The 19,177-nt window shown below is 38.1% G+C and overlaps 1 protein-coding gene across 1 annotated transcript in view; it reads right to left on the reverse strand.

The window, feature by feature from the left end:
- Nucleotides 1-4,708: 4,708 nt before the first annotated feature.
- Nucleotides 4,709-19,177, reverse strand: part of CD226 (CD226 molecule) — a 96,194-nt gene continuing 81,725 nt past the window's right edge. The window contains exons 5-7 of the mRNA XM_034944014.4: nt 14,698-14,800; nt 8,961-9,015; nt 4,709-6,026 (exon numbers count right to left, since the gene is read on the reverse strand). Of these exons, the coding sequence (XP_034799905.1) occupies nt 5,901-6,026; nt 8,961-9,015; nt 14,698-14,800 (284 nt within the window). The 3' untranslated portion in view covers nt 4,709-5,900. The remainder of the gene's footprint in view (nt 6,027-8,960; nt 9,016-14,697; nt 14,801-19,177) is intronic.

A 19,177-nucleotide genomic window follows, 5' to 3' on the forward strand; every position in this document is an offset into this window, starting at 1 on the left:
GAAAGTAAGTTGTACCCTGACTGCCACTATGGAAGCTGAAGGGGGAGATACCAGCTGCTGCCTTCCAGATATATTTAAGAGACACTGATTTTGGAATAAGTCAGTGAATAAAAATAGGGGCTCAGGACTCATCCGAACGTGGGGTACTGATGCTGCTCAGATTCACTGCCCTGTGTTCTAGGGAGGGTATTGAAGCCCAAATTGTTGCTTTCTGCAGGAAACGAGTGTTTCCTGCCTCGTTTCCCACTGGAGTTGCCACATGTTGTATTTTGCAAGCCTACTCCATCGGGTGTCCTGGGAATTCTATGAGCCACCCCTATGTTCAAATACTTAACTTTTTTTTTGAGACGGAGTCTCGCTCTGTTGCCCAGGGTGGAGTGCAGTGGTGCGATCTTGGCTCACTGCAACCTCTGCCTCCCGGGTTCAAGCGATTCTTCTGCCTCAGCCTCCCAAGTAGCTGGGACTACAGATGCGTGCCACCAGGCCTGGCTAATTTTTCTATTTTTACTAAGACAGGGTGTCACCATATTGGCCAAGTTGGTCTCAAACTCCTGACCTCGTATTTTTTTTTTCCTTCAACAGTCAATATCTGTTTTCGTGCTTACAACCAATACCCCCAACTTTTACAGACACAAAAGCAAACATAATAGACTTATTATTCCTTGTTATGGGCACTTGTTAAACATTTACAACATGGAAACACATGTCCTTTTGTTCTGGAAAATGTTTTAGAGTGGATTCTAGGTTTCATGTATTCCTCCCCCTTTTTCTGGATGAAGGGAGACACCAGGATGGCAGTTGTGTGCCTCTCCTTCTAGCCCCAAGTCAAGCTTCTAATGGAGTCTTTCTAAGGAAGTTGACATTGCTAGAATTCCTGCTGCATCACAGAGGAGTTTCAGGTCAATTTATGGTAAATACAGAAAAAGTCAGTCCCCAGAATGACAATTATTAGCTCTAGGTGGAAAAAAAGTTATGTAGGAGGGAAAGCAAAATCATTTTTACCATGTAGTTTAACTAAGAGTACTGGCAAGGTCATAAGAAATAAATGCCAAATATTGATATAATCATATTTTAACACAAATATTTCTGAAAGAGACATGAGAAGAGTATTTTATGTGGCGAGTTTGGGGAGAGAAAGACATCTAAATGAATAATGAATGTCTAAAATTGAAAAAAAAGTATTAGTGTCATAAGCATGCTATTCAGAAAAGTGAACATAAATAAAATAATGAGTTAGAAGTAGTAAAATTTGTTGTCTCAAGGTAACCAAAATGAGGAAGGGCAAGGGACTACTATGTTTCGGGAAAAAACAAAAACAAAAAAAAAACCTGTAAAGCCCTTTGACCCTTTGCACTACATGCACTTATAAAATACAAAGAACAAGGCCAGGAGTGGTCGCTCATGCCTGTAATCCCAGCAAATTGGGAGGCTGAGGCAGGTGGATCACCTGAGGTCCAGAGTTCAAGACAAGTCTGACCAACATGGAGAAACCCCGTCTCCACTAAAAATACAAAATTAGCCAGGCATGTTGTCATATGCCTGTAATCCCAGCTATTCAGGAGGCTGAGGCAGGAGAATCACTTGAATCCGGGAGGCAGAGGTTGTGGTGAGCCGAGATTGTGCCATTGCACTCCAGCCCGGGCAACAAAAGTGAAACTCCATCTCAAAAAAATAATAATAAAATAAAATACAAAGAACATTGCATTGAGATAAAAATTACAATGTATCATTGATTTGAATTTTTTCTGCATGTAATTCATCAGTTAATTTTATTCTGTAGAAATTTTTCCCTGCTATTTCTCCATGGCAAATGAAAGTAGTGATCGTGAAACATTGTGTTTTATTCATTCAAAACAACAGAATACAAGACATCAAGGAAAATATTTCTATACCCTACAAGAACCAAAAATCCAAAAGTACACACTAACACTAGAAAAAGTGTTCTGAACAGGTTGACCATATAACTTATTCTAACAAGGATAATACGAAATAAACCAGAATTATCCCAGACATTTATTACTCATACTTCCAAATAGACCTTTTCTTACATCTTACAACATAGTTAGTGCTCTGAATCTGGAAAAATATGTGTAAACCGACCTTGAGGATTTATAAAATTTCCTTAGAAAGCATTGCAGTTAATTCTAGAAGCTATTTTTCTACCTATTGAATCACTAGAAATAGAGAAGCTTTTAAAAAAATAAACTTGTTTTTACTTTTCAGATACATGTTTTAAGAGCCCAGAGTCTTGGCTGGAAGAATTCTAATGAACAGATCAGTGAAAAAATATACTTATACAGAAGTCTGAAGGCGGAGGTCAGTACTTTCTAGATGTTACATTTTAATAGTAGCTAAATTAATGATGACATGTTTATATTATATTTTTTAAAGATATTTTCTTATCACTGTTGTGAAAAAGAAACTTTGTACTCACAATTTAGCGTCTCCACTTACACTTTATAAGCATCTTTATAATATCGTCAATCTTGCTGAAATTTCATATAAGCAGTACAAAATACAGTACATCATTATAAATCAAGGAGAAGCATTTTGGTCACAGTGATCTCTAATTACAATGTGGACTCTCTCAGTTTAGAAAACTACAGTTATACAGCTGTAATTTTTACTTAATGCCGTTCTATACAAACCAATATAACTTGGATGTTCACAATCAAAGAATGCCTACTAAAAGTATTTTTACTTACTTTGTCTTTTAAATTGATAACCCATGTATTTTAAGTTTATATATATATAGTATTTTAGTAATACACTGAATTACTTAAAACGTAAATTGGAGTTTTTACTAAAAATTATATCCTCACCTACCTGCCTCCCATTTTAAGCATGATTACAAATAAATGAAATTTCTATTTTATTTTCTCAACATATTATACCTAAAGTTCTTTAAATAAAGTTTGAAGGTATCTCTTATAATAATATAGTCAATGCATAGTCATCATAGTTCAATAAGATGTGTTCTTTCCCTGACAAAACTGTGTACTCCATTAACAAGTCTCCCTATCTTATTATAACAAAGTAATTTCCTTTCATTGGTTACTTTAACATAAATATTAATGGCATTCAAAGGAAGCATAGATTCTTAATGTATTATCCATCAATATAAATTATATGTGTATATATATATGTATATATATATATGTAAAACTTAAGAAGCATTTTGCTTCCAAAGCAGCAACTTGTAAAAAGTATCTGTATTTAAAATATAATTTACTGGAATTCTGATCTTTTATTCTGCGGATCTGTTTTTAATCTGCTTTCTTAGTAACAATCAGAATCATAGGTGCAAAAGAGTAGAGGGGGAGAAACATATACTAGGGAGAGTTCCAAAACTATCACGAATTAGGGATGATGTTAAAAAGATGACAATGAAAGTGCTTTGGTAAGTAAAGATGTCCAGAGAAAGAAAATGAATGAATGGAATTTCACAAGCATTACCCCTGAGGGTATAACAGGAGCATCAGAAGACGTCAGAGAATTTTCAGGAGGACTTAGGATGGCTCCAAATTCCTGAAAAAATCCTACACTCTGTAGAGGAAGAATATATAGAGAAGAAAGGACAGAGTAAATAGTTCTCATCAATATTTTGAATGAGAGACCAAAAACACAAACACACACAAGGAAAAAGAGACAAGTTCCAAATGTTCTGGAGGCTTTGCAATACTGCAGTGGTTTGCTACAAAAGTCTTTCATGAAGTTCCCAGTAAAAACCACCATGACAATGGTATCTGACTATACTGTCCCTTCCACACCCAGTCATAATTTTCTCTCTTAAAATTGGATTTATATTTCCCCATACTACAACTGTAAAAATGTTTTCCTGCTCACATACACTAATCATTGAGAATTTGGTTATTGGAGTTTTCCAGAAAGTAATATTTTGATTGTCTTTACCATTCAGAAAAGAAATTATTTACCTTTTAATTGATGCTAAGCTTGCTTCACCATGCAAACCAATAAATTCACTCACAGAATCTTTAATTGATCTGATAGTAGAGTGCTTTCTTGTAAACTGCCTTTCAAGTTTGTTACACTAATATATTTGTGGAAACATTTCATGAACCCGGGTATAAAAAGATCTTTAAGCAAACATAATAAAAATGAGAGTTTACCCTTCTCGCATATACTTAAGTACAACCAGGAAATGGTCGTTTTTATTTTTTCACTCCTGAAAAGGGTTAAAAGAAACTCACAAATTTTATAATTCACAGAAATGTGGGCACTTACCATTTCTGTAATTCACAAAACAAGTGCATTATTTGGCATACATGGTGTTTAAGGCTAAAATCATAAAATACTCACTAATTAGCTTAAAAGTGTAAATTACATCTTAGAATCTGTCTAGGCAACAGGAGAATTTGGATTTGCTTCATTTAAGATTATCATGAAGTCCACAACTTTGATATTTAAATACAGCCTTCATAACGAATCTTTTCTAGATGGTGGTCTTTAGAAATCTTTAGAGATAAATAATGAATCTTTTAGACATGAATGATCACTATATTTAATAATAACCATTGTCCTTTCAAGGTAACCATGACAGTTTTATTCAGTTTGGCAAATACTTTTCATTGTTTGCCTACATCTAGAATTTAAACAATATTAGGTATGGTCTCTAATTGCTTTGACTGTTGGTGATGTCATTAGGGCTGTCTTTGTCTGAATAGTGAAGCAGAAGTTTCCCTTTGTATTTTTCTGTGGTTTGATTCCTTTCTCCTGTTGCCTGTACCCTCCCAATTTCTTTTTTCCCTCCCAAATTTCTACCCTACCATCCTATGCCACCACTTTCAACTGTCACTTTTAGTGGTATATTATATTCAACTTTCACATAATCATTAAAAAATAATAACTAGGTGCCTGATCCTTTTGAGAGAATTTACATATTAAAAATAATTCTCAAAAGTAGACAAAATATGTCCAAAACATTAAGTTATTTATTATTGGACTATCTACTACATTTGCTCCTAAGGCTAGACCTGGGATGGCAGCAAGAATTCTATACAGAATGAGAGATAAATATATATGAGAATAGTAAGGGATTGCCCTCTCGCATTTATCTTCCTCTTGAATATTCATTTCTTCTACTGCCAGGTACTCTTCTGGACTATGCTGATAGAGTGGATTCTAGAAGTATGGACAGAGATACCCCATTTCTAGAATCCACCCCATATTTCACTTTTTAGTTAACCAAGAATGTCTTGGTTAATCACTGCAGTCAATATTTGTTGGTAAACTCTCCAGCTTTGAGACTCCCCTTCCCTCTTCTAACCATGCTCTGAATTGCCCAGTATTGTGCTTTGACCCTGCTTCTCAGCTCTAGAAGTGAACCCTTAGTTTACTTAAGCCATTCCATCCTTTCTGGTCATGATGCTTATTTAACAATGAAAAAATAATCAAATTTCTTTGCTCCATTTGAGAAGCAAACTCTCTACCAGATAGAAACGAGGATGTATGAATTGCCAAGAGTTGGCAGCCACCTTGCCAACACAAGAGGAAAGCCTGCATGAGAGTGAGGCCAAGACCAGGGAAATGGATCCAACACTCTGGAAAGGGATTCAGAAGCCAGTTTATGCCCATACTTAATTCTAGACACAACATTTAAGCCCTGGTAAATAGCCTTTGCCCAAAGCTTAATCTCCCCTGGATCATTCTGTTATATGATACAGTAAGTTTTCTTTTGTATATAAACAAGTTAGAGTCAGGTTTTCTGAAACAGTTCTATGAAAAATGATTTTAGGTAATGAAGTATTTTTCCTGTCAAAGGAACTCAATTCAGACAACTAGCATCTAAGGTAGACCTTGGGTAGTGGAAAAAAATTGCATAAAGATCCATGCATGAGTACATAAGAGTCATTACTAATGCACTCATGTCAAGAATAAGCTTAAACTCTAGTCTTTGGTCTGCGAGAGAAGGTTGGATAGTTGACATAAATATCCTCTCTTGTATCATCCATGGATTGATTGGTAGGTTGACTGGTAGAGATGGGACTTCTATAGTTATTGGGTGCCTAGAAAGACAAACAGCAGAGAGTGTCAATAATTCACTGCATTTCAACAACTAATGAAGACATTCAAAATATATCTCTCATAAATGCAGGCATGATATGGGACAAGTTTCCATTATAATTAATTTGATAAAACATTCTCATTGTATTGAACTTCTGTTAGAAATCATATTCTTGACTGAGATGCAACAGAAATCTAGTCTAGATTAATACTTGCTGTATTGTGCTATGAATTACCTGTTTCAATGTAGAACTCTCTCTCCCAATGTTAAGCTATTTTGATAAGAACAATTATTATCATTTTTATACAGAAATTCTAACACAGTGTCTGAACTTTAAAAAATAAGCAACTTAACATATAAAAAGTTAACAAAACAAAACTGACATCAAAATGATATCGTATAATCATTAATCTTCTCTACCGTAATCAAGTCACTTTGACCACATATGTATGTATGTAACAGAAAATATGCAGGTGTGAAAAAAAAAAGACAAATTAAGAGACAAAAGAAACTAAAGAAAGGTCTTTTGATGAGTAATTTAAAAATTCAGATTGACCTCAGTGTTGTTGGTTTTTTTGAGTCAGAGTCTCGCTCTGTTGCCCAAGCTGAAGTGCAGTGGCGCAATCTCGGCTCACTGCAACCCCCACCTCCCAGGTTCAAGCAATTCTGCCTCAGCCTCACGAGTAGCTGGGATTACAGGCAAGCACCATCACGCCCAGCTAATTTTTGTGTTTTTAGTAGAGATGGAGTTTCGCCATGTTGGCCAGGCTGGTCTCAAACTCCTGACCTCAGACGATCCGCCCACCTCAGCCTCCCAAAGTGTTGGGATTACAAGCATGAGCCACCATGACCAGCCAGACGTTAGTGTTTTTAAGAAGAAAGCAAAATGAAAATTCAAGTGCCATGATTACTTATACAGGTTATCTTTTAAAAAAGAGAATGAAGTAGTTCTAATGTCTTTTTTTGACAGTCCAACCTATTAACTCTTTAATAATCCTTCAAAATATTATTCTACAAAAACCTGAAAAAGTTGGATACCTAATATAGACAGTTGCAAAGCTCCCTTTCATTCCTCAAATTCACAACAATAAATGTGACTGGATTGGCATGAGTAGACACAGGCTAAGGATGAAGAAGGGAATCCCAAAATTGTGTATGACAGAGCACCAATTTATTTCTTGCCGAAGTGGCTGATGAAATAAAGCAAGGTTTCTTGATTCTACAGTTGGCATCAAGAAGCAATCCATGTTTTTTGCCAACAAACAAAAAAAATATTTTTTGCAAAAGTAACTACTTAATAAACAAAAAGTTAAACTGATAAATTATAAAGGCGTCTGATGAACACATGTTGGATTGTCAGAACCTTTTTAGTACTTGGCTTTTGGCCATGTAGAATTCCATTGCAAATAGTTAAAATGAAAAGAAATTTATATACTTTTGGCTAGGAATTGGGGAATTTTTTTGTCTTAGTTTGGGCTGCTGTAACAAAATACTGTAGACTGGGTTGCTTAAACCACAAACACTTATTCCTCACAGTTCTGGAGGCTGGGAAGTCCAAGATTAAGAAAATATCTTCCTAACTTGAGAAAAAAAAAAAAAGTCCAGTGAGGGCCTGCGGGCCTGTTTCTTGGTTTGCAGACAACTGTCTTCTCAGTATCCTCACATTGCAAAGAGCAGAAAGAGGAAGCAAGCTCTTCTGTCCTTAAAAAGGCACTAATCCCATTCACGAAGATGCCACCCTCATGATCTAATTACATCCCAAAGTCTCCACCTCCTAATATCATCGCATTAGGCATTAGGATTTCAACATATGAATTTTGGGAAGACATAAATGTTCAATCCATAGCAACGTTTTTTTGTGAAATTTCATAAACAGGATGCTATGCATTAAAGAAAGAGATTTGAAGTATAGTGGGGATAATGAGCATGAAAATACATATCCCTCTTATCTGCAAACCCAGAAGGAAGTTTCTAGTCTTTTAGTTAAACACTAAGGGGCAGGAGCAAGGCAGAATAAGGAAGAAACTTTTACAGCTCATCAAACTCCTGCAGCCCATAAGGAAATAAAAAAGTTCTTTGGCTGTATAACATAAGTATACACTAATTAATAACTTACCTCCAAAGATAATAATAATAATGAATATCATTACGTTCTTCTATGTGCTTGCTACGTTTCTGGTTCTTTTATGCAATTTAACCATCACAATAACCTTATGACATAAAAATATTATGTCCTCTCCTGGGTTGGATACTGTCCCCTGCAAATTCATGTCCTCCTCAGAACCTCATAATGTGACCTCATTTGAAAATAGGATCCTTGTAATTAGCTAAGCTCAAACAACGCTGTGCTGGAGAGGAGTGGGCCTTTAAGTCCAAGATAACTGCGGTCTCCATAAGAAAAGAAGGAAGGCAGACACACACACACAGCTGAGAACAGTGATGAGAGGGGCAGAGATTGGAGCGATGTGTCTACCAGCCAAGGATCGACAGCTCCACTAGAAGCTGGATAGAAGCATGGGATGGATTCTCATCCCACGAAGAAACCAGTACTTCTGACACTGTTTCTTGTACTTCAACCCTCCAGAATTATGGAAGAATAGATTTCTGTTGTTTTAAGCCACCCCGTTTTGGTAATTTGTCACAGCAGCCCTAGAAAAGTAACAAAGATTTAGGGAAGGCATAGTGTTGATTGTTATTATGCCAGGGTAATTGCTCCTTTATTTATATTCATATAAAAAACTTAGTTTCAAAGGGTATTAAAAATAGAATAGTTCAGAAAATAACTTTCTCCAAATAGCTGATATTTAAATTACAGGCAACTGCATGGTCAGGTTACTGAAAGGACAATAAAATATAAGATTGCTAACTGCAAAAGAGACTGACTTTGCATCTGTAAATTACAAAAGAAAAAAATGACAGTTCCGTATAAACTTACCTTCTGTGTATCCCAGGACTCCGTAAACAGATCTCTTCTCTCTCTCCTTCTCCTTCTGGAATGCATATTCAATAAAGGATATAAAGATATGATATTCCAGCACTAATATTATTTCGAAGACTCTATACCTCACTGTAACCCTAGCCCACATGCACCTTCTAATATGTTGAAGTAGCTTTATGCACATTTATCCAAAATTCTGTTACCCTACAGTTTTTTTCATTTTCCCTGTCTTCTCCAAATTGCTCCCAGATGGTGAGGGCAACTAAATGGATATCTAACCACTGTGCATTAGTAATTAATCTCAGTGATTTTACTAAAGAATGATTTATAGTGACTTATTACATAAATGACTTATAGCTTTCTCCAAATAACCTCACATTTAAGACATTTTCCACAATTAAAATTTCTTTTAAATGCCAGCAGTGTAACTTCTTGGATGACAATATAATGAAGCTTTATAAAATCTTTTGGGTGTTATTCTAAATCACTCATATGGATTATTTTATTAAATCACTTATGTAGATTATTTTATTAAGATTTCATATAAACAGGTTTAGAAACTAAGGTGTGAAGAGGAAGAGTAACTTGCCCCAAATCACATGATCGGTTGGTGTAGTGCTGGAATTTAAATCCATCGCCCTCCCTCTTGACTACTAAGCTCTACAACTTCTGGAATCACTTCGCCGTGACTGAAAGGACCATCTGCAACCACAGTATTCAATAAACGCTCCACAGTTCCAATGAAACCCATAAAAACCTAACCAGGGGAATCATAGGAGAGAAAATACCAGAGAAGAAGAAAAGAGGCTACTGTAACTGAATGCAAGAGCTGATATAACTGTATCCAACTATATAAAATAGTTATTATAGGGAGATGGTGACTCTTTTTATCTCCCTAAGGAAAAGATTCTTACTGAACAACAGACTCCTCTGTTAGATACAGAAGATACAGAAATGTCATGTTTTGGGAGTTCTCTTTAAGGTGAGGTTGTAATTCCTTTGTGAATATCTTGAAAATAAGATGGTCTTTCTCCAGGGAAAGGTTATGCAGGAAATGGATATTGACTCCAATTGTCTCTTCTAGTTGCTTTGAAATCCTCCTATCATGTCAATATAATCTTACCTTATTCTATGTGCATTTATTTATTTTCTTATTTATTATTATTTTGACCAATTATTCATTAATTTATTTATTCTATGTGTAAATTTACTATACACAAGGCATATGGCTAGGTGTTTTATATAAATTAGATCATTTACTCCTCAAAATAAATCTATGATATAGATGCTATTATTATCCTCATTTTAAAGATAAGGAAAAGATCTATGATCTTCGACCTTTTATTAAATTGTGGTTCACAAGGCTTGCTATCTCACAACGTGCAGTTAACGTTCCCAACCAGGTCCAAATGCACGCGCACACACACACACACATTTAAATAAGCCTGGAGCATACAATGTGATGAAACAAAAGAGAACATTGAACTTAGAGTCAAATGATCTATGTTTAACTTGCACTCTGCAATTTACTAGCTGAGTTATTTATGTCTTTAAAGTTCAGTCCTCTCATCTGTATTATTAAAAAGTCAAAAAATATTAGATGCTGGCAAGGTTGTGGAGGAAAAAGAACACTTTTACGCTGTTGGTGGGAATGTAAATTAGTTCAGGCATTGTGGAAGACAGTGTGGTGATTCCTCAAAAACTTACAGACAGAAATACCATTTGACCCAGCAGCGCCATTACTGGGTATATGCCCAAAGGAATACAAATCATTCTACTATAAGACACATGCAAGCATGTGTTCATTGCAGCACTATTCATGATAGCAAAGACATGGAATCAACCTCAATACCCATCAATGATAGACTGGATAAAGAAAATGTGGTACACATATACCATAGAACGCTATACAGCCATAGAAAGAAATGAGATCATGTCCTTTGCAGGGACACGGATAGAGCTGGAGGCCATTATCCTTAGCAAACTCATGCAGGAACAGAAAACCAAATACCACATGTTCTCACCTATAAGTGGGAGCTAAATGATGAGAACACATGGACACATAGACAGGAACAACACACACTGGAGCCTACTGGAGGGCAGAGGGTGGGAGAAGGGAGAGGATCAGGAAAAATAACTATTGGGTATAAGGCTTAATACCTGGGTGAAGCAATAATCTATACAACAAACCCCATGACACATGTCTGCCTATGTAACAAACCTGCACATCCTGCACATGTATCCCTGAACTTAAAATAAATGTTAAGAAAATAAAAATGAAAATAAAAAAATAAAGAGAGTAAACATATCACAATTGGATTTACGTTGACCAGCCATTCTGGTTTGCCTGGGACTAAGGAGTTTCCCAGGATGAGAGATTTTCTTTTTTTTCTTTTTTTTCTTTTTTTTTTTTGAGATGGAGTCTCGCTCTGTCACCCAGGCTGGGATGCAATGCTGCAATCTCAGCTCACTGCAACCTCTGCCTCCCGGGTTCAAGTGATTCTCCTGCCTCAGCCTCCTGAGTAGCTGGGATTACAGGCGCCCGCCACCATGCCTGGCTAATTTTTTTTTTATTTTTAGTAGAGATGGGGTTTCACCATGTTGGTCAGGCTGGTCTTGAACTCCTGACCTCATGATCTGCCCACCTCGGCCTCCCAAAGTGCTGGGATTACAGGCGTGAGCCATCGCACCCAGCTGAGAGATTTTCAATGCCAAAACCCAGAGGGCCCCGAAAACCAAGGTTCCCTATCCGTTAATGCCAGTGTTCACAAGGAATGTAAAAATATATATCTAACATTTTTCTCCCTAAATATTAAATTTCTTCCTACACTCAGGTGCACATCTATAGAACACAGTTTGGCTCCTTTTTTTTTTTTTGGAGACAGAGTCTTACTCTGTTACCCAGGCTGGAGTACAGTGGTGCAATCTTGGCTCACTGCAACCTCCATCTCCCGGGTTCAAGTGATTCTCCTGTCTCAGCCTCCTGAGTAGCTGAGACTACAGGCGCCCACCACCACGCCCAGCCAATTTTTGCAGTTTTAGTAGAGATGGGGTTTCACCATGTTGGCCAGGCTGGTCTCGAACTCCTGACCTCAAATGATCCACCCACCTCATCCTCCCAAAGTGCTGGGATTACAGGCGTGAGCCACCATGCCTGGCCATATTTTGGCTCCTTTCACACTTGCCAATGCGAGGCTCTTTCCCTAGCCATGGTCACTTAGTCGTGTTACTGTTGCTATCTCTGCATGAAAACAGCACAAACCAGGAGCAGAGAAGCTGCTGCCAATCCCTCCAACACACAGGCTACCAGGCACTGAGTGTGAAGTATTCAGTTTTGTTCAGTGACACTGTCTGATTTATGTTGGCTCCTATCCAAGTCAATACATCTGAAGCTGCAGGATTATTTTAAACAGTCAGTAAAACGGAGTTCAGAAGGTCATTGTTGGAGCCCTTGGGTCATCTTTTGAAGCATTTCTATTGGAAGTAACAACCACAAACTGATACTAGTGACAAGGCAGAAGGAACAAGTGCTTTTCCCTTGTGGTGTGCATCCATGATTACAAATTCAAGTCCACTAATCTCCTTTTATCACATTTAACCAAGTGGGACAATGTATTCTACCGTTCAATTTAGCTATTCATGTAAAAGTAATGCATAATGCATTTTCATGAAGCAAAATTTTTCATGAAGCAAAATCTATCATGTCCAACATCTGTGACCCTGTGGAGGTTTGTCACCACTCGCTGTCTCTTAGTCACATTTGCCCGGTTCCCATGTGCTCCCTCTGCCATCTCTGCCCCCAGGATGTTCCCCATTGCCAAGGTGAAAAAGTGGAAGAGTCCGTGGTGCTACTAACACCTCGGTTCCTTACTTCAATTTGCTAATTTCTGTTCAGGGAAAGACTTAAGGGCAGTCCGTGATGGGGAAAAAGGTGAAATTACCTGACCTCCTGTTTCAGTTTAATTAGACAAATGTTTATTGAGCATTCATTATTTGGACAGATTAGTGCTAAATGCTATCAAATGCTAAAAAATGAATAAAACACAAACTCTGCCATTATGAATAGAAGGGATGGCAAGCATGAAAGTGATTAAAATACAAAGCAGGATGTGAGGAGTAGCAGAGACGTACATGATGATTCCAGATGGTGACATCATGTCTATTTGCGGGGATGGAGAACAGTACAGAGCTCACAGAGGGGACAGGTGTTTCACACCTTGAATGATACATAGGAATTCAGCCAAAGGTGGGGAAACAGCACTTTGGTAGCAAACCAGATGGGGAGAGCAATGGGTGTGCTTCAGTTTCCACAAAATTTATCAACATCCGGGAGATTAAATAAAGTAGAAAGTATGAATAAAAATTAGGCTTCAGTCAGAATATAGGGCAACTTCAATGACAGGGTTAATGAGTTTTAACATTATTCTGGTAGGAGTGGGAAGATAATCAAAGATATTGAACAAGAAGATGACATGCCAACCCAGCTTTCAGAAGAAGACCCAGGGAAACTGGATGGGTTAGAGAAAGAGGCTATAGCTGAGAGCAGGCTGGAGACGTTACCAAAATCAGGGAGCAGTGATGACAGCTGCTAAAGAGCCAGAGGTTAAGGATGAAGAGACAAGATGGAGAGACACTGGAAATCCTATTAATAAGGGGTGTGTGTGTGTGTGTGTGTGTGTGGTGCATTTGGTAACATTACTGAAGGAGAGGAGTGCAGATGGACATATTCACCTACCCAGCAAACATATATTAAGTATCTATGATATGCCAGACATGAAAAATATAGACCTCAAAAGTGTGGTCCCTTCCTCCCCTAAGAAGATAACACTTTAGCTGTAATACATTATAAGGAATAATTTCAACCTGCTATGATTACAGCAGATATGTAACAAATACCTACACAAGTGAGCTGATAAGCACAGGAGAACTAGAAGGGGAAGAAAAACTCAGCCAAGAATATCCTAGAAAATTCCCAACTGTGCTACAATACAGTAAAAGGTTTTTTTTAATTTTTAATTTTTGTTATTGACAGGGTCTTGCTATGTTGCCCAGGCTGGACTCGAACTCTTGGACTCAAGCAATCCTCCAGCCTCAGCCTCCTGAGTAGCTGGAACTTCAGGCACATATCACTGTGACCAGCCAATAAAAGATTTTTAAAAATTTAGTATAGGCCAAATGGCTCCCTGCTGTCTCTAAGGCAGCACCCTCCAATTCCTTCTTCTCAGTAATTTTAAGCACCTAGATTTCTTGGTTCTGAGAATATACAACTATTTGAAATTATGCTGTTTGCTTATTGGGATGTGAGCTTCATTATGTCTTGTTCACTGCTGTGCACGATAAATATTTGATGAATGAATAAATGAAGGCTTTATCACTGTTAAACCTTGTTCTTCCCCTTCTCAGAATCTGTATCCATCTCGCGCTGTGTCATACACGCACACACACCACCCCCTCGCTGTCAGCTTTTTCCTTGGAGGAGGAAGACAGGGCAGGATAAAGAGCAGAGGCATCAGGCAGAATATAAAAGGGGCAGAGCACCAGCTTCTACCAATTCTTAAATGAACTATTCCAGCTCTCCCTGTAACATTACCACAGCTACTTCTCCTCCTTTGTGTTAGAACAGTACTCACAAAAATATATATGTGAATGCTGAGACAGGCTGACAAATTACTGGGTTATTAATAGAGAACCTCTAACATGCTGAATAAGATTCAGGATAAGTTGCACTACTCACCTGTTAAGGAAAATGACAATGATGGTGGTAATTGAGATAACAAACAACAACAATAAAACTGTCCCTCCAGCCACAAAGAGGGTATATTGGTTATCGGTTTTACCTAGGAGAAAAAAAAAATATTGTAGGAATTAGGAATTCAGCCAAAGGCAGTAAAAAGTAAGGCAGGAAAATAAAGAAAAGATACATTAATTATTGAGTAACAAAAACAAAGAATCCAACAAAAAAATAGAATGAGTTACAGGAAAAAGAGAATTTTTCTTTTAGAGTCTCCTAAATATTTCTAACTCCTAATAGATTTTTATTTGTTTTTTGATTAAGCTGAGTTTTACACATTAAGAAGAAAAAAAATATAAAAAGCATGCGTTTGCCAAAGACCTCATTCAAATAAGCTGCCAATCATATACACAAAACCTTTTGTAGAAAAAAAAACTATTAAAATAGGAAATAGGCCAGGTGTAGTGGCTCAGGCCTGTAATCACAGAGTTTTAGGAGAGGGGATCACTTGAGGCCAGGAGTTCAAGACCAGCATGGGCAACATGGTGAAACCCCGTCTCTACTAAAAACACAAAAAGTTATCCCAGTGTGGTGGTGCATGCCTATAATCCCAGCTACTCATTAGGCTGAGGCACGAGACTCATTTGAACCCCAGAGGCGGAGCTTGCAGTGAGCCCGGATCTTGCCACTGCACTCCAGCCTGGGCAACAGAGAGAGACTCTATGTAAAAATAAATAAAATAGTAAATAAACAAAGATTATCTTTTATGCCTGATATATTAAGTACATTCAACATACAACAGAATATAACTTTGATGTTTATAAGTATAATTTAAGAAAAATAGATATTTTCTATTCAATTTGGTAATGATACAAAAAATCAGAAAAAAAAAAAATGTTACTCCAACTCAATGTCTGAAAGTTTACCATGGTCCAGTAATCTGAAATTCTCATCCTAAATCTTTCACAATTCAACTGACCGACTCCAGCAAATTCCTTACTGTGTATGTGTCTCTTCATTTGTCAACTGATGGCAATGGCAGCAGCCCTAATTACATCACAGAATTGTGATGAGACTCTCATGAGTCAATATTCACAAGAACAATCAACTGCAATTAGAGAAATGTCCCCTCTGGAGTGTGAGCCCAGTGAGGTCAGAGAACATTTTATCTTTTTGTTACATCCTCCTGCCCACAACACACCTCTCACCTCCCAACCCACAGAGCATGTTGTGAGTGCCTCCCACAGGGAAGAATCCCATCAACATCTGCTGCTGGGAATAGGACTGAATTGAAACCCAATGGTCTTCATTGCTGTCTCTCTTCGGGAAAGCGAACCTGTCAATCACCCCACTATTAGGATGATGCCAGGCTCTGAGAGGGCAGCACAATTTCCCTTCCTCCTGAAATCAAAGCTTGAATGTTTGTACTGTGACACCCCGGCTGTCTGGAATCCTATTGCAGCCTGAAAACCATGACTTTCAACCAATTCTTCCCCATCTTTTCCTCAGATAATTTCTTCTCACTTTATCCACTATGTAGCTGCATTTTTTTCATAAGAACTCAAAGTATAGACCCACTTATTCTTTCACAAACTTTACTGCAAAGAGAAACTAAGACAAATAAGCAAACATTTTATTTTTAAATGTTTTAGACCTAGATTCCACAAATAAGTGAAGTCATACAAAATTTTTTCTTTTTGTGTCTGGCTTATTTCACTTTTCATAATGTCCTCAAGGTTTATCCACCTTGTCACACATGATATGATTTCCTTCTTTTTTAAAGGGTTAATAGTACTACATTGTGTCTATGTACCACATTTTCTTTATCTATTCATCTGTTGATGGACACCTAGGTTGCATCCACATCTTGACTACTGTAGACAATGATGCAATACATACACGGTGCAGGTATTTCTTCAAGATACTGACCTCATTTCCTTTGTATATAATACCCATCAGATTGCTGGTTCATATGATAGTTTTATTTATTTAATTTTAATTTTATTTTATTTTTGAGACAGAGTTTCGCTCTTGTCACCCAGGCTGGAGTGCAGTGGCACAATCTCAGCTCGCTGCAAGCTCCACTTCCCAGGTTCAAGCAATTCTCCTGCCTCAGCCTTCAAGTAGCTGGGATTACAGGCACCTGCCACCACACCCAGCTAATTTTTGTATTTTTAGTAGAGATGGGGTTTCACCCTGTTGGCCAGGCTGGTCTCGAACTCCTGACCTCAGGTGATCCATCTGCCTTGGCCTCCCAAAGTGCTGGGATTACAGGCATGAGCCACCGCACCTGGCCTATTTTTAATTTCTTGAGGAACCTACTACCTGTACCAATAACGAGTGTACCCATTTACATTCCCGCCAACAGTGTACAAGGGTTGCCTTTTCTCCACATCCTCACCAACACTTGCTATCTCTTGTCTTTTTGATAACAGCCATTCTAATAGGTGTGAGGTGAGAGCTCACTGGGGTTTTGATTTGCATTTCCCTGATGACTAGTAATGTTGAGCAGCTTTCCATATACCTATTGGCCAGTGTTATGTCTTCTTTGGAAAAATGTCTGTTTTTGCCCACTTTTTAATTGGGTTGCTCTTTTGCTGTGAAATCCTGCCATTTGCGACAGCATGGATGAATTTGGAGGACATTATGTAAGTGAAATAAGCCAGACATAGAAAGACAAATACTGTATAATCTCACCTGTATGTGGAATCTAAAAAAGTCAAACTTGTAGAAGCAGGGAATAGAACAGTGGTTGCCAGGAGGTGGGAGTGCAGAAAATAGGGAGACTTTGGCTAAAGGGTACCAACTTTTGGTTATAATGGGGACCTACTACACAGTATGGATGGTGATACATGAGTTAATTAATTGTGGTGATTACTACACCATGTTTATATACATCAAATAATCACATTGTATGCCCTGAATATATTCAATCTTTGACAGTTAATTATTTAAAAAAAATTTAAAGCAATTGTTTTCTTTGGGCTTTTTTATATTTTCCAAATTTTCTAGACGATGTGTTCATTTTGTGATCAGGCAAATACAGTACCAAAAAAAATAAAGATCTGCAGGCTTAAAAAAGAATATTTTATCAAATCTTAGTGGTTAAAGTACAGGATGTAGGAATCTTTTCTTTAGAAATAGACTCAGAATACTTAACAATTAAGATGGCTTTCTTTATGAAGGTCTAATTTATATGAATTTAACAGTATAATCCACTTGAAAGTACGACCACTTGTGACACACTGTTCAATTATAAATCCAAATTTCAGATGCGTTGTTTCATAGGAAATATGTTACCTATTTGTAACCTGTTTTTAGTAATGTTTGGCCTCTTGGATCAGATCCATTTATTCACTCAGTCTTTAAACACAAAGTATTTCAAGGTGTACTGTATGCCTGGTACTACAGACAAAGTGGTAGGTAAAAACAAGTTTGACACCTGTGTAGAAAAAAACTCTCAAATTGTGTTTTTCCTCTGCTCTCACACTACCACAGCAATCGTCAACAGACTTCTGCGACCAAAGGTGTGGGTGGTTTTCCCCCACAGTAACAGGCACCAGCTGAGTGTCTGCCAATTCAGTTCTGACACGATCTACCCAAGTACAGTATCAGATCCCACAGGTTGGGGGCTCAGTCCCAAAGACATCGCACCCCCTCCTCCATTGCCAACCCTGCCCTTCAGACACCAATTGCAAGTCCAGGCCTCTAGAACTTTTTTGTTTTTTTTTTTTTTTTGAGACGGAGTCTCACTCTGTCACCCAGGCTGGAGTACAATGGCAGGATCTCAGCTCACTGCAATCTCCGCCTCCCAGGTTCAAGTGATTCTCCTGCCTCAGCCTCCCGAGTAGCTGGGATTACAGGCACCCGCCACTATGTCCAGCTAATTTTTGTATTTTTAGTAGAGACGGGGTTTCACCATGTTAGTCAGGCTGGTCTCGAACTCCTCACCTAAGGTGATCCGCCCTCCTCGGCCTCCCAAAGTGCTGGGATTGCAGGCGTGAGCCACCGTGCCCAGTCCCAGGCCTCTAGAACTTCTGACCAATGGGCCTCAAGCTGGGGTTCCCAAGACCCCTTTTTCAGGTTTGGTTAATCTGGTGGAGCCAGTTATAGAGCTGAAGAAAACACATTTGTCAGTTTAATATCAAGGATATTGCAAGGGATACAGATGAAGAGATTGGTAGGGTGAGGCATGTGTAAAGGGGCACAGAGTTCCCATGCCCTCCCTGTCCACATCGCCCTCCAGGAGGCTCCACATGTTCAGCTGTCCAGAAACTCTCCAAACCCCATCCTCTTGGATTTTTATGGAGGCTTCATTACGTAGGTATGACTGACAACCTTGTAGAAATGGGATTGGGCAAAAAGCATATCATCTAAACCCAGCAAGTCCTGTCCAGACTTTAGGTATGGGGTGGGATCCTCTCTAGAATGAGGGTCTTTTGACCCACATTCAGATTAGAGTCTTACCTTGGTCAGGAGAAAG

The sequence above is a fragment of the Pan paniscus genome, chromosome 17, assembly GCF_029289425.2.
Source record: "Pan paniscus chromosome 17, NHGRI_mPanPan1-v2.0_pri, whole genome shotgun sequence".
Taxonomy (NCBI): Eukaryota; Metazoa; Chordata; class Mammalia; order Primates; family Hominidae; genus Pan; species Pan paniscus.